The 13,328-nt window shown below is 48.5% G+C and overlaps 1 protein-coding gene across 1 annotated transcript; it reads left to right on the top strand.

Annotated features, from left to right (window-relative positions):
- Positions 1–12,051: 12,051 nt before the first annotated feature.
- On the top strand, positions 12,052–12,732 carry LOC123496860 (uncharacterized). The gene is made up of 2 exons (XM_045232235.1): positions 12,052–12,209; positions 12,323–12,732. The coding sequence occupies exons 1-2, from the start codon at positions 12,143–12,145 to the stop codon at positions 12,730–12,732; spliced, it is 477 nt and encodes a 158-aa protein (XP_045088170.1). The 5' UTR covers positions 12,052–12,142.
- The last annotated feature ends 596 nt before the right edge of the window (positions 12,733–13,328 follow it).

Genomic DNA, 13,328 nt, shown 5'->3' with positions numbered 1-13,328 from the left:
TAGCGGGATCACCCACTTTCAACGGTGCGGTGGTAAGTTTAAGCCCTTCTAAGAATTTATTCAACATGCTTTCGACCTTGGTCGTCATGGAGGTTTTCAATGTGTCCAACGCCACATTGAATTCCTCACGAGAGACCGCGGTTCCCCCATCTCCCGTAGATGAGACTGGATTCTCACCGGAGTGCTCCTCCACACCGTCTACGACGTCAACCATACTCTTTGGACGGTAAAGTCCTTAATAAAGAGACGAGGCTCTGATACCAATTGAAAGGATCGATATAGTTGACTAGAGGGGGGGGTGAATAGGCAACTAACAATTTTTAACTTTTCTTTACCAAATTAAACTTTGCATCAAAATAGGTTGTCTAGATATGCAACTAAGTGAGAAACCTATATGATGCAATGACAACAAGCTCGCAAGCAAATAAGAGATATAACACGAGTAAACTTGCGAAAGTAAAGGAACAAGATAACCAAGAGTGGAGCCGGTGAAGACGAGGATGTGTTACCGAAGTTCCTTCCTTTTGAGGGGAAGTACGTCTCCGTTGGAGCGGTGTGGAGGCACAATGCTCCCCAAGAAGCCACTAGGGCCACCGTATTCTCCTCACGCCCTCACACAATGCGAGATGCCGTGATTCCACTATTCGTGCCCTTGAAGGCGGCGACCGGACCTTTACAAACAAGGTTGGGGCAATCTCCACAACTTAATTGGAGGCTCCCAACGACACCACAAAGCTTCACCACAATGGACTATGGCTCCGCGGTGACCTCAACCGTCTAGGGTGCTCAAACACCCAAGAGTAACAAGATCCGCTAGGGATAAGTGGGGGAATCAAATTTCTCTTGGTGGAAGTGTAGATCGTGGCCTTCTCAACCAATCCCGAGCAAATCAACAAGTTTGATTGGCTAGGGAGAGAGAACGGGCGAAAATGGAGCTTGGAGCAACAATGGAGCTTTTGGGGGAAGAGGTAGGTCAACTTTGGGGAAGAAAACCCCCTTATATAGTGGGGGGAACAAACCAACCGTTACCCCCACTTCTGCCCCGCAGAGAGCGGTACTACCGCCGGGCCAGCGGTACTACCGCTTGCCACTATACGCGGTACTACCGCTCCTCCTCGCGGTACTGCCGCTTGGCCCAGAGCGGTACTACCGCGGTGGGAGGGCGGTACCACTGCATACGAGCGGTACTACGGCCCCCCACTGCCGCGGCCAGTACCGTAAAACCCGACACGAAAAAAGAGCCCTCGAATCGAGGCGGTACTAGCACGAGACCACCGCGGTACTACGGCTGGGGGCTACCAGCGGTACTACTGCTCTGGAGCGGTACTACCGCTCCCAGAGCGGTACTACCGCTTGTAGCACCCAAGCGGTACTACCGCTCCATCCCGCGGTACTACCGCTGGGACCAGAGAGAGCACATAGTTGGGGGCTAACAACGGTACAACTGCTCTGGAGCGGTACTACCGCTCCAGAGCGGTACTACCGCTTGTAGCACCCAAGCGGTACTACCGCTCTGTCCCGCGGTACTACCGCTGGGACCACAGAGAGCACACTGAGAAGAGAAACGAGCCCATCATCGAAACGGAAAGGCTCGGAGGGAGGGGCAAAGGAAGTGTACGTGATGATTCCGCCCTAGCCTTTCCAAAACGGACCCCCTCTTGATAGAACGGTGATCCCTATGAAACTAGTCCACCAAACTAATTCGAAAGGACTACACCGTCTTTGCTTCAAGCTCCGAGGGGAGGGAATCGTCTCGTGCCTAAAGGATGAATCTCTGAAAAACACTCAATGCACACGATTAGTCCGCAAAAGCATTGTCATCAATCACCAAAACATCTTAGGGATAAATATGCCCTTACATTATCGTTATGTTCTCACCCTCACTGATGACTTAAGTAGATATGGGTATGACTACTTAATGAAACACAAGTCTGAGACCTTTGAAAAGTTCAAGGAATTTCAGAGTGAGGTTGAGAATCAACGTGACAGGAAAATAAAGTTCTTACGATCAGATCATGGAGGGGAATATTTGAGTCACGAATTTGGCGCGCACTTAAGGAAATGCGGAATTGTTTCACAACTCACGCCGCCTGGAACACCTCAGCCTAATGGTGTGTCCGAACGTCCTAAGCGCACTCTATTAGATATGGTACGATCTATGATGTCTCTTACCGATCTACCGCTATCATTTTGGGGTTATGCTTTAGAGACTGCCGCATTCACTTTAAATAGGGCTCCATCAAAATCCGTTGAGACGACATCGTATGAATTATGGTTTGGGAAGAAACCTAAGCTGTCGTTTCTGAAAGTTTGGGGATGCGATGCTTATGTCAAGAAACTTCAACCTGAAAAGCTCGAACCCAAATCGGAAAAATGCGTCTTCATAGGATACCCTAAGGAAACTATTGGGTATACCTTCTACCTCAGATCCGAAGGCAAGATCTTTGCTGCCAAGAATGGATCCTTTCTAGAGAAAGAGTTTCTCTCGAAAGAAGTAAGTGGGAGGAAAGTAGAACTTGATGAGGTATTGCCTCTTGAACCGGAGAGTAGCGCAGCTCAGGAAGATGTTTCTGTGGTGCCTGCACCGACTAGAGAGGAAGTTAATGATGATGATCATGAAACTTTGGATCAAGTTGCTACTGAACTTCGTAGGTCCACAAGGACACGTTCCGCACCAGAGTGGTACGGCAACCCTGTCCTGGAAATCATGTTGTTAGACAATGGTGAACCTTCGAACTATGAAGAAGCGATGGCGGGCCCGGATTCCAACAAATGGCTTGAAGCCATGAAATCCGAGATAGGATCCATGTATGAAAACGATGTATGGACTTTGACAGACTTGCCCGATGATCGGCAAGCCATAGAGAACAAATGGATCTTTAAGAAGAAGACAGACGCGGATGGTAATGTGACCATCTATAAGGCTCGTCTTGTCGCTAAGGTTTATCAACAAATTCAAGGGGTTGACTACGATGGGACCTTCTCACCCGTAGCGAAGCTGAAGTCCGTCCGAATCATGTTAGCAATTGCCGCGTTCTATGATTATGAGATATGGCAAATGGACGTCAAAACGGCATTCCTTAATGGTTTCCTTAAGGAAGAATTGTAAATGATGCAGCCGAAAGGTTTTGTCGATCCTAAGAATGCTGACAAGGTATGCAAGCTCCAACGCTCAATCTATGGGCTGGTGCAAGCATCTCGGAGTTGGAACATTCACTTTGATGAGATGATCAAAGCGTTTGGGTTTACACAGACTTATGGAGAAGCTTGTGTTTACAAGAAAGTGAGTGGGAGCTCTGTAGCATTTCTCATATTATATGTGGATGACATACTATTGATGGGAAATGATATAGAATTCTTGGAAAGCATAAAGGCCTACTTGAATAAGTGTTTTTCAATGAAGGACCTTGGAGAAGCTGCTTACATATTAGGCATCAAGATCTATAGAGATAGATCGAGAAGCCTCATTGGTCTTTCACAAAGCACATACCTTGACAAGATATTGAAGAAGTTCAATATGGATCAGTCCAAGAAGGGGTTCTTGCTTGTATTGCAAGGTGTGAGATTGAGCATGGCTCAATGCCCGACCAGGACAGAAGATAGAGAAAAGATGAGTGTCATCCCCTATGCCTCGGTCATAGGGTCTATTGTGTATGCCATGCTGTGTACCAGACCTGATGTGAACCTTGCCGTAAGTTTGGTAGGAAGGTACCAATGTAATCACGGCATGGAACACTGGACTACGGTCAAGAATATCCTGAAGTACCTGAAAAGGACTAAGGATATGTTTCTCGTTTATGGAGGTGACGAAGAGCTCGTCGTAAAGGGTTACGTCGATGCTAGCTTCAACACAGATCTGGATGACTCCAAGTCGCAAACAGGATACGTGTATATTTTGAATGGTGGGGCAGTCAGCCGGTGCAGTTGCAAGCAAAGCGTCGTGGCAGGATCTACATGTGAAGTGGAGTACATAGCAGCCTCGGAGGCAGCACAAGAAGCATTCTGGATGAAGGAGTTCATCACCGACCTAGGAGTTATTCCCAATGCGTCGGGCCCAATGACACTCTTCTATGACAACACTAGAGCTATTGCCCTTGCCAAGGAGCCCAGGTTTCACAGGAAGACCAGGCATATCAAGCTTCGCTTCAACTCCATTCTTGAATATATTCAAGATGGAGACATAGATATTTGTAAAGTGCATACGGATCTGAATGTCGCAGATCCGTTGAATAAACCTCTTCCACGAGCAAAACATGATCAACACCAGAACTCTATGGGTGTTCGATTCATCACAATGTAACAAGATTATTGACTCTAGTGCAAGTGGGAGACTGTTGGAAATATGCCCTAGAGGCAATAATAAAGTGGTTATTATTATATTTCCTTGTTCATGATAATTGTCTATTGTTCATGCTATAATTGTGTTATCCGGAGATCATAATACATGTGTGAATACATAGACCACAACATGTCCCTAGTGAGCCTCTAGTTGACTAGCTCGTTGATCAATAGATGGTTACGGTTTCCTGACCATGGACATTGGATGTCATTGATAACGGGATCACATCATTAGGAGAATGATGTGATGGACAAGACCCAATCCTAAGCATAGCACAAGATCGTGTAGTTCGTCTGCTAAAGCTTTTCTAATGTCAAGTATCATTTCCTTAGACCATGAGATTGTGCAACTCCCGGATACCGTAGGAATGCTTTGGGTGTGCCAAACGTCACAACGTAACTGGGTGGCTATAAAGGCACACTACGGGTATCTCCGAAAGTGTCTGTTGGGTTGGCACGAATCGAGACTGGGATTTGTCACTCCGTCTGACGGAGAGGTATCTCTGGGCCCACTCGGTAGGACATCATCATAATGAGCTCAATGTGACCAAGGAGTTGATCACGGGATGATGTGTTACGAACGAGTAAAGAGACTTGCCGGTAACGAGATTGAACAAGGTATAGGGATACCGACGATCGAATCTCGGGCAAGTATCATACCGGTAGACAAAGGGAATTGTGTACGGGATTGATTGAATCCCCGACATCGTGGTTCATCCGATGAGATCATCGTGGAACATGTGGGAGCCAACATGGGTATCCAGATCCCGCTGTTGGTTATTGGCCGGATAGATGTCTCGGTCATGTCTACATGGTTCCCGAACCCGTAGGGTCTACACACTTAAGGTTCGGTGATGCTAGAGTTGTTATGGGAAATAGTATGTGGTTACCGAATGTTGTTCGGAGTCCCGGATGAGATCCCGGACGTCACGAGGAGTTCTGGAATGGTCCGGAGGTGAAGATTTATATATGGGAAGTCATCATACGGTCGCCGGAAGTATTCAGGGGTTTGCCGGTATTGTACCGGGACCACCGAAGGGGTTCTGGGGGTCCACCGGGAGGGTCCACCTGCCCCGGAGGGCCCTATGGGCTGTATGTGGAAGGGAACCAGGCCCTAAGTGGGCTGGGCGCCATCCCCCCTAGGGCCCATGCGCCTAGGGTTGGGGGAAACCCTAAGGGGGGTGCCCCCCTTGGCTTGGGGGGCAAGCCCCCTCCCCTTGGCCGCCGCCCCCCCTCTAGATCTCATCTAGAGGGGCCGGGCCCCTTCCCCCTTCGCCCTATAAATAGAGGGGAGGAGGGAGGGCAGCAACACCTCATCCAAGGCGCAACCCTCCCCCTCTCCAACACCCCCTCCTCCTCCGTTGAGCTTGGCGAAGCCCTGCCGGAGAACTGCAAGCTCCACCACCACGCCGTCGTGCTGCCGGAGTTCTTCCCCAACTTCTCCTTCCCCCCTTGCTGGATCAAGAAGGAGGAGACGTCCCCGTGCTGCACGTGTGTTGAACGCGGAGGCGCCGTTGTTCGGCGCTTAGATCGGAATCAACTGCGATCTGAATCGCTGCGAGTACGACTCCTTCATCCGCGTTCTTGTAACGCTTCCGCGTCGCGATCTTCAAGGGTATGAAGATGCACTCCCCTTTCTCTCATTGCTAGTCTCTCCATAGATTGATCTTGGTGATGCGTAGAATTTTTTTGATTTCTGCAACGATCCCAAACAACATGTGGGAGCCAATATGGGTATCCAGATCCCGCTATTGGTTATTGGCTGGAGAGGTGTCTCGGTCGTGTCTGCATGTTCCCGAACCCGTAGGGTCTACACACTTAAGGTTCGGTGACGCTAGAGTTGTTATGGGAAATAGTATGTGGTTACCGAAGGTTGTTTGGAGTCCCGGATGAGATCCCGGACGTGATGAGGAACTCCAGAATGGTCCGGAGGTGAAGATCGATATATTGGTCGAAGGGTATTGGAGTCTGGAATTGTTCCGGGGGTACCGGGTGACGACCAGCGTGTCCGAAAGGGGTTTCGGAGGCCCCGGCAAGCGTTTGGGGGCCTTATGGGCCAAGGGGAGGGGGCACATCAGCCCACTAAGGGGCTGAACGCCCCTCCCACCCCATCTCATGTAACCTAGAGAGGTGGGGGCGCCTCCCCTAGGGCAGCCACCCCTCCCGGCTTGGGGGGCAAGTTTCCTAGGGGTGGGGGCGCCCAAACCCATCTAGGGTTTCCCCTGTGTCCGCCGCTCCTCCCCTAGGGAAACCCTAGGGCGCCTCCTCCTCCCCCTTCCCCCTATATATAGTGAGGGAGAGAGAGGGCAGCCGCACCCTTCCCCTGGCGCAGCCCTCCCTCCTCCTACACCTCCTCCTCCGTAGTGCTTGGCGAAGCCCTGCATGAGAACCACAAGCTCCACCACCACGCCGTCGTGCTGCCGGAGTTCTCCCTCAACTTCTCCTCTCCCCTTGCTGGATCAAGAAGGAGGAGACGTCCCCGGGCTGTACGTGTGTTGAACGTGGAGGCGCCGTCCGTTCGACGCTTGGATCGGATCTTCCGCGATTTGAATCACCGCGAGTACGACTCCATCAACCGCGTTCTTGTAACGCTTCCGCTTAGCGATCTTCAAGGGTATGAAGATGCACTCCCTCTCTCTCATTGCTAGTATCTCCTAGATTGATCTTGGTGACACGTAGGAAAATTTTGAATTATTACTACGTTCCCTAACAACTCTTTCATGGTCATTGTGAAAAAGCGTCATTTTTTCGTTTTTTGGTCATTTTAATGAGTTATATCATAACATTTTGATTCTCATGAGGATTTTCACATTTTGTGACCATAGTGCACGGTTACAACATGATATATCACATCCATTAAAAGAAGTGCTATAGCACATCATTTTCATCATTGACTAACAACATGATCCACGGTCATGAAAATGTAAAATAATTATAAAAAATGAAAACTATTGACTAGAACTTATGGGAAAACACCAGTTTTAAGCAACTATTGCACTAGACTAATGGGGGTAGGGGTGATAATAGAAGCAACTCATAGATGCAAAAATACACAAAAAATGTACGTTGTCCGTTGGATCTCTGATGGATGCTCCAAATTAGTCACATGAAAGTTGGTGGAAAGACATGATTTTATTTAGGTGTTACATACGTGATGTGTTGAGGTTGATTGTGTTACATACGTGATGTGTCAAGGTTGTAATTAGTAACTTAGATTTATGACTAACGGCTACCGGTGATTTTGGCCATGATAGGTGAGTACTTTTCCTATCCTAACTCACTCCCTCCAACGACGTTGTGTTGGTTACACTAACAGAATGGTATACATGGTCATGGGAAAAAATGTTGGTAACCAATTCAACACGTGCATAAATCTAAGATATCACTGAGTTTGCGCTGCCGCAATATGGCATCTATAGTGACATTGAGAAACCGCAAAATACTCCTTTCCTTTGTCAAGCGCAAATATCTTTTTGAACACTAGAAGGGCCTTGAAGGGCCCAACACTATTATATTAAAATAGAGAGCCATTATATTTTCCAGCAGAAACATAAAATTACCACCTAGCCCCTGACTTTTGCAGGAAGGACCTTGAACCGGATGAGAGAACATGATCATGTCTATATCAGCTTCCTCTCAAGTTGAACCCCACCTCTGCCGAGGATGAACCACTTGGGTGGCATGATCGCACTGGCTGCAACACCTGAATACTAAGACTATGAGTAAAGGTTGAGACTACCATCCATATGCCACACAAAGTCTGGAGGAAAGAGTTGGTCGCCATTCGGCCAGAAAATTCACTGATGGGGACGAGTAAGTAGGCCATCAACCGTTGTCATCCCAAAGGATGGAAAAAAACAGTAGGTGCCATCGCCTATCTTCCAACGCCGATGAGGATGAACTTGACTCCAATCGCCCTACCGAAGAACCGCACCCTATTTCTACTCTGTCCTCGTCACCTTAATGACTACCGATGTACAGAGGAAGGCGAGACCTTGCCTGCAACAGGGACATGGATAGCCTGAGATCTGACAACCATGGCCGCAACGTGGGTTGCAGGAAAAGGAGGCACTAGACCAGGTTTATGCTACCTCTTGAGCTTGCGTTGGTTTTCCCTTGAAGAGGAAAGGGTGATGCAACAAAGTAGCGTAAGTATTTCCCTCAGTTTTGATAACCAAGGTATCAATCCAGTAGGAGACAACGCGACAAGCCACTGAATACCTGCACAAACAAACACCAACTTGCAACCAACGCGACAAAGGGGTTGTTAATCCCTTCACGGTTATTCGCAAAGTGAGATCTGATAGAGATGGATAAACGGTAAAGTAATATTTTTTTGGTATTTTTGGTTTGTGGAACGGAAAGTAAAAGATTGTAAAGTAAGTAAATAGCAAACTAGAATTGGCAAGTTGACGGGAAACTAATATGTTGTAAAATAGATCCGGGGGCCATAGGTTTCACTAGAGGCTTCTCTCAAGATAGAAATTATTACGGTGGGTGAACAAATTACTGTCGAGCAATTGATAGAAAAGCGCAAAGTTATGATGATATCTAAGACAATGATCATGAATATAGGCATCACGTCCGTGTCAAGTAGATCGAAACGATTCTGCATCTACTACTATTACTCCACACATCGACTGCTATCCAGCATGCATCTAGAGTATTAAGTTCATAAAGAACCGAGTAACGCTTTAAGCAAGATGACATGATGTAGAGGAATTAAGTCAAAAATATGATGATAACCCCATCTTTTTATCCTCGATGGCAACAATACAATACGTGCCTTGCTGCCCCTACTGTCACTGGGAAAGGACACCGCAAGATTGAACCCAAAGCTAGGCACTTCTCCCATTGCAAGAAAAACCAATCTAGATGGCCAAACCAAATCGATAGTTCGAAGAGACTTGCAAAGATACCAAATCATGCATATAAGAATTCAGAGAAGATTCAAATAATATTCATAGATAAGCTGATCATAAATCCACAATTCATTAGATCTCAGCAAACATACCGCAAAAGAGTATTACATCGAATAGATCTTCAAGAACATCGAGGAGAACTTTGTATTGAGAATCAAAGAGAGAGAAGAAAGCCATCTAGCTACTAGCTATGGACCCGTAGGTCTGAAGTAAACTACTCACACATCATGGGAGAGGCAATGGTGTTGATGTAGAAGCCCTTCGTGATCGAATCCCCCTCCGGCAGGATGCCGGAAAAGGTCTCAAGATGGGATCTCACAGGTACAGAAGGTTGCGGCGGTGGAAAAGTGGTTTCGTGGCTCCCCTGGATGTTTTTGGGGTATAAGAGTATATATAGGAGGAAGATCTAGGTCAGGGGATCCTCGAGGGGCCCACAAGATCGGGGGGCGCGCCCTCCACCCGTGTGGCCGCCTTGAGGCTCTTCTAACTTGCACTCCAAGTCTCCTGGATGTCTTTTGGTCCAAGAAAAATCATCACAAAAGTTTTATTCCGTTTGGACTCCGCTTGGTATTATTTTTCTGCGAAACCCTAAAACAAGGAAAAAACAAAAACTGGCACTGGGCTCTAGGTTAATAGGTTAGTCCCAAAAATCTTATAAAATAGCATATTAATGCATATAAAACATCCAAAACAAATAATATAATAGCATGGAACAATAAAAAATTATAGATACGTTGGAGACGTATCAGTTTATTCAAAAGAAAAGGAACCCTGGTAGTGTATATATAGCACATGATTCGAGCTGCCCTCCCGCTCATCATCGGCCACTGAAGATAGGGAGGGGAGGGAGGGTGGAGGAGCCGAAGCGGAAGAAGAAAGGCTCAGTCAAGGGGTAGGAATGACACCAAGGCGAGTTGCCACAGGGGCAAGTCTTCACTCTTGGAGATGTATGATCTCCTTGGATCTTCGTCATGCGCAAATTCTTCCACCTCCCCCATCTTGAATCACCCCAAGCTTTTTTGTTCATGCGCGTGCACCATAATCACTTGATGAGAAAACGTTTAGCATTATACCCACACATTTTTTTAGAAAAAGGAGGATGGCCCCCGACCTCTGCATCTGGACGATGTATGCATCCACTTTATTAATTATTCATGAAGACCTTACAAAGTAATACATCAATCAGTCTGAAGCCATCATCTCGGCAATAGCTGTCGCTACTCCTATCCACTTGATGAAGGGGTGCCGATAGTCCAGTCCAAATACCAAACAGGCTTCACACCAAAGCCTAACGTCTAAAGCCGGAGGATCCAACCAAGCCACAATGCCGGGTCTGGAGCACACACCGGTCCGGCACCCTCAGAGGCGGACGTCGCCATCTTCCACCGATAGATCTTCAGAACAGGAACCGACGCATCGACCTTGCCAGGCCTGCCGTTGACGCCACCATGACGCCAGACAACCCGTCCTTCTGCGCGAGGCTGTCAACCCGCATCAGACGCCGAGACTCCACTACGCCACGCCGCCGAGATCCGTCGTCGTCGATGCGGAGGATGAAACCCCGCTCCACCACTAGGCCCTTCCAGTCAGCACCTGCTCCAAAACGATGCCCCGGAGGGAGAGCGACATCGAAGATGTTGTCATGTCCGATCCGGGCAGATCCAGATCTATGGTTTTCCCCCGGAGCATCCCGAGCGTGGTGTCGCGGCCTGCAACAACGATCAGAGAAGCCTCGTCCGCCATGACCTTAGTCGGCACCATTATACCCACACATGGTTCTATAATTTTGAACTCCTAATAATGACAGATTGACGGTATGATCACGGAGGCATGGTAGATCAAAATCTTGCACACTGGTGCGTCGTGTGTCAATTATTTTTTTCTATTTTTCAAAAAAATCACCGAACAACGCACACCTATAGTACCTATAGGTTTGTTGAAACGCATAATGTTTGACGACGTTTCTACAAATTTGAATTTGCCTTTTGGACCCCTTCTGCTTGCAATTTTCGTACAACATGCCGACCTCGAAATTATTATTTGAAACCTTCTGAGGTTTATTTTAAGACAATCTCGCGAAGCTTTTATTCAAATGGTCATAATGTTTACAGGTACAAAACCAAGATCACCGGGATGGCCTAGCCAAACATGGCGGCTCACCCCCAAATTCAAACTTCGCTTCGCTAAATTGTGAGCCTCGAAATTCGAGCTCCTAAATTCATGGACAAAGCTACAGAAAAAAACATACTGCTGTGATCGATAATTTCATTTATAATTGCTCTGTAGCTCGCCATGTTCCTTTTCTTGATGTCGTCCACTGCCACCTTGCAGTCAGATGCAACCTGTATCCTTTGCAGATTCAAATAACATCCAGGTCTGCATGCCTGATTTTTTTATGGGCTGCATGCATGATACTTGTATCTTTGATGACTTTTTTACACTTCTCAAATCTAAAAAACATTTCTCTTTTGCGCACCAGGAGTAGTTACTGCACAAGACTACTCCTACTAGCTAGCTAGTCAAACAAATCCGTTCAAGCCACCCCTGACGGGACGTAACGGGAGGAGAGGCGTCGTCGTTCTTTCCCAAGGCTGGCACTGGCACTGGCACGGCCGCAGCTCGGCTTCCGTGAGAAGGAGTGGGGGATTTCGAAATTCAAAATTCGAACTCCCGTCTCCCTTCCGTTAACTTCCTTCGGTCCTCCCGCCCCCAGCACTCCACTCCTCCCCTCTCCTCTTCATATTGGCTCGGCCTCGGCTGGCCTCTCACGGAACTCACTCCCCACACCGCCTTCTCCCCTCCTCCTTCAACGCCTCTTGCGCAGGGCAGGCAGCGCGGCGCGGAAAGGAGAGACGCAACGCAAGCGACCCCATCCACCACCCATGGCGACGGCGCCGCCCTCGCCGTGCTTGGACCATCCTTTGGACGACGACCTCCACGACCCTGCAGGTACCGTCGCCGTCGAACTGCTACCTGTCAATCGATCGTTCCGCGGCCGGCCGGGTCGATCGTTTCATCCATCCATCGGTGCCTGATAACTCGATCGCCTTCCGTGCACGCAGACCCTCAGCAGATGGGCGTGAGGAAGGTGAGGCTGCCGGGCCGCCGGCGCCTGTGCAAGCTCGGCGACACCTCCGACGACGACGACGACCAGCCCGATGCTGCCAGCTGGGAGACGGAGGAACCCAGCGGGGTATTTCTGGATTGCGGGGACGATGAGGACGTGACGGACCAGGAGGAGGAAAGCCACCGCGACACCGACACGGAGGAGTGGGAGGAGGAGGAGGAGGAGGAAGACCACCACGACACTGACACGGAGGAGTGGGAGGAGGAGGAGGAGGAGGAGGAGGAGGAAGACCAGCACGACACTGACACGGAGGAGTGGAAGGAGGATGACTTCCAGATGGAGGCCGCCGCCGGGAGCGGCAAGCCGCCGTACAGGCTCCCTGCAAGGGTGTTCAATGAAAGCTGAATAAAACTGTTGCTTATTGATGATTTGGTGCGGCATACAAGAGTATATAAGAGGGTACAAACCGACTTGGGGAAGGGGTACAAAACTGACTTGGACTAGAAGTCGTATACCATAATGACTACTCTAACATCCCCCGCAGTATCAACGGCAGGCTCGACGACGTTGAGACTGAAACAGATATCTTGAAACGGCTTAGTAGGCAGTGCCTTGGTGAAAATGTCAGCAAACTGAGCCGTAGAGGGAACATGAAGCACCTGAACCTGACCAAGAGCAACCTTTTCACGAACAAAATGAATATCAATCTCAATATGCTTTGTGCGTCGGTGTTGAACTGGATTGCTGGTCATGTAGACTGCTGATATGTTGTCACAGTAGACAATAGTGGCCTGCTCAATAGGCTTGTGTAGCTCGGAGAGTAACTGCCGAATCCAGATTGTATCTGCAACGGCATGTGCCACAGCGCGATACTCAGCCTCGGCCGACGAACGTGAGACTGTAACCTGTCTTTTCGAAGACCAAGAAATCAAATTGTTACCAAGAAAAACACAAAAACCGGAAGTGGACCTTCGAGTGTCAGGACAACCAGCCCAGTCTGC

Source organism: Aegilops tauschii, chromosome 1, assembly GCF_002575655.3.
Source record: "Aegilops tauschii subsp. strangulata cultivar AL8/78 chromosome 1, Aet v6.0, whole genome shotgun sequence".
Classification (NCBI taxonomy): Eukaryota; Viridiplantae; Streptophyta; class Magnoliopsida; order Poales; family Poaceae; genus Aegilops; species Aegilops tauschii.
The sequence above is the reverse complement of the archived record's forward strand: the minus strand, read 5'-3'. Positions and strand labels throughout refer to the sequence as shown.

Coding starts and splice junctions, on each gene's coding strand:
- LOC123496860 (XM_045232235.1), top strand. CDS start 12,143: ATGGCGACGGCGCCGCCCTCGCCGTGCTTGGACCATCCTTTGGACGAC. Junction 12,210..12,322: donor CGACCTCCACGACCCTGCAG/GTACCGTCGCCG, acceptor CCGTGCACGCAG/ACCCTCAGCAGATGGGCGTG.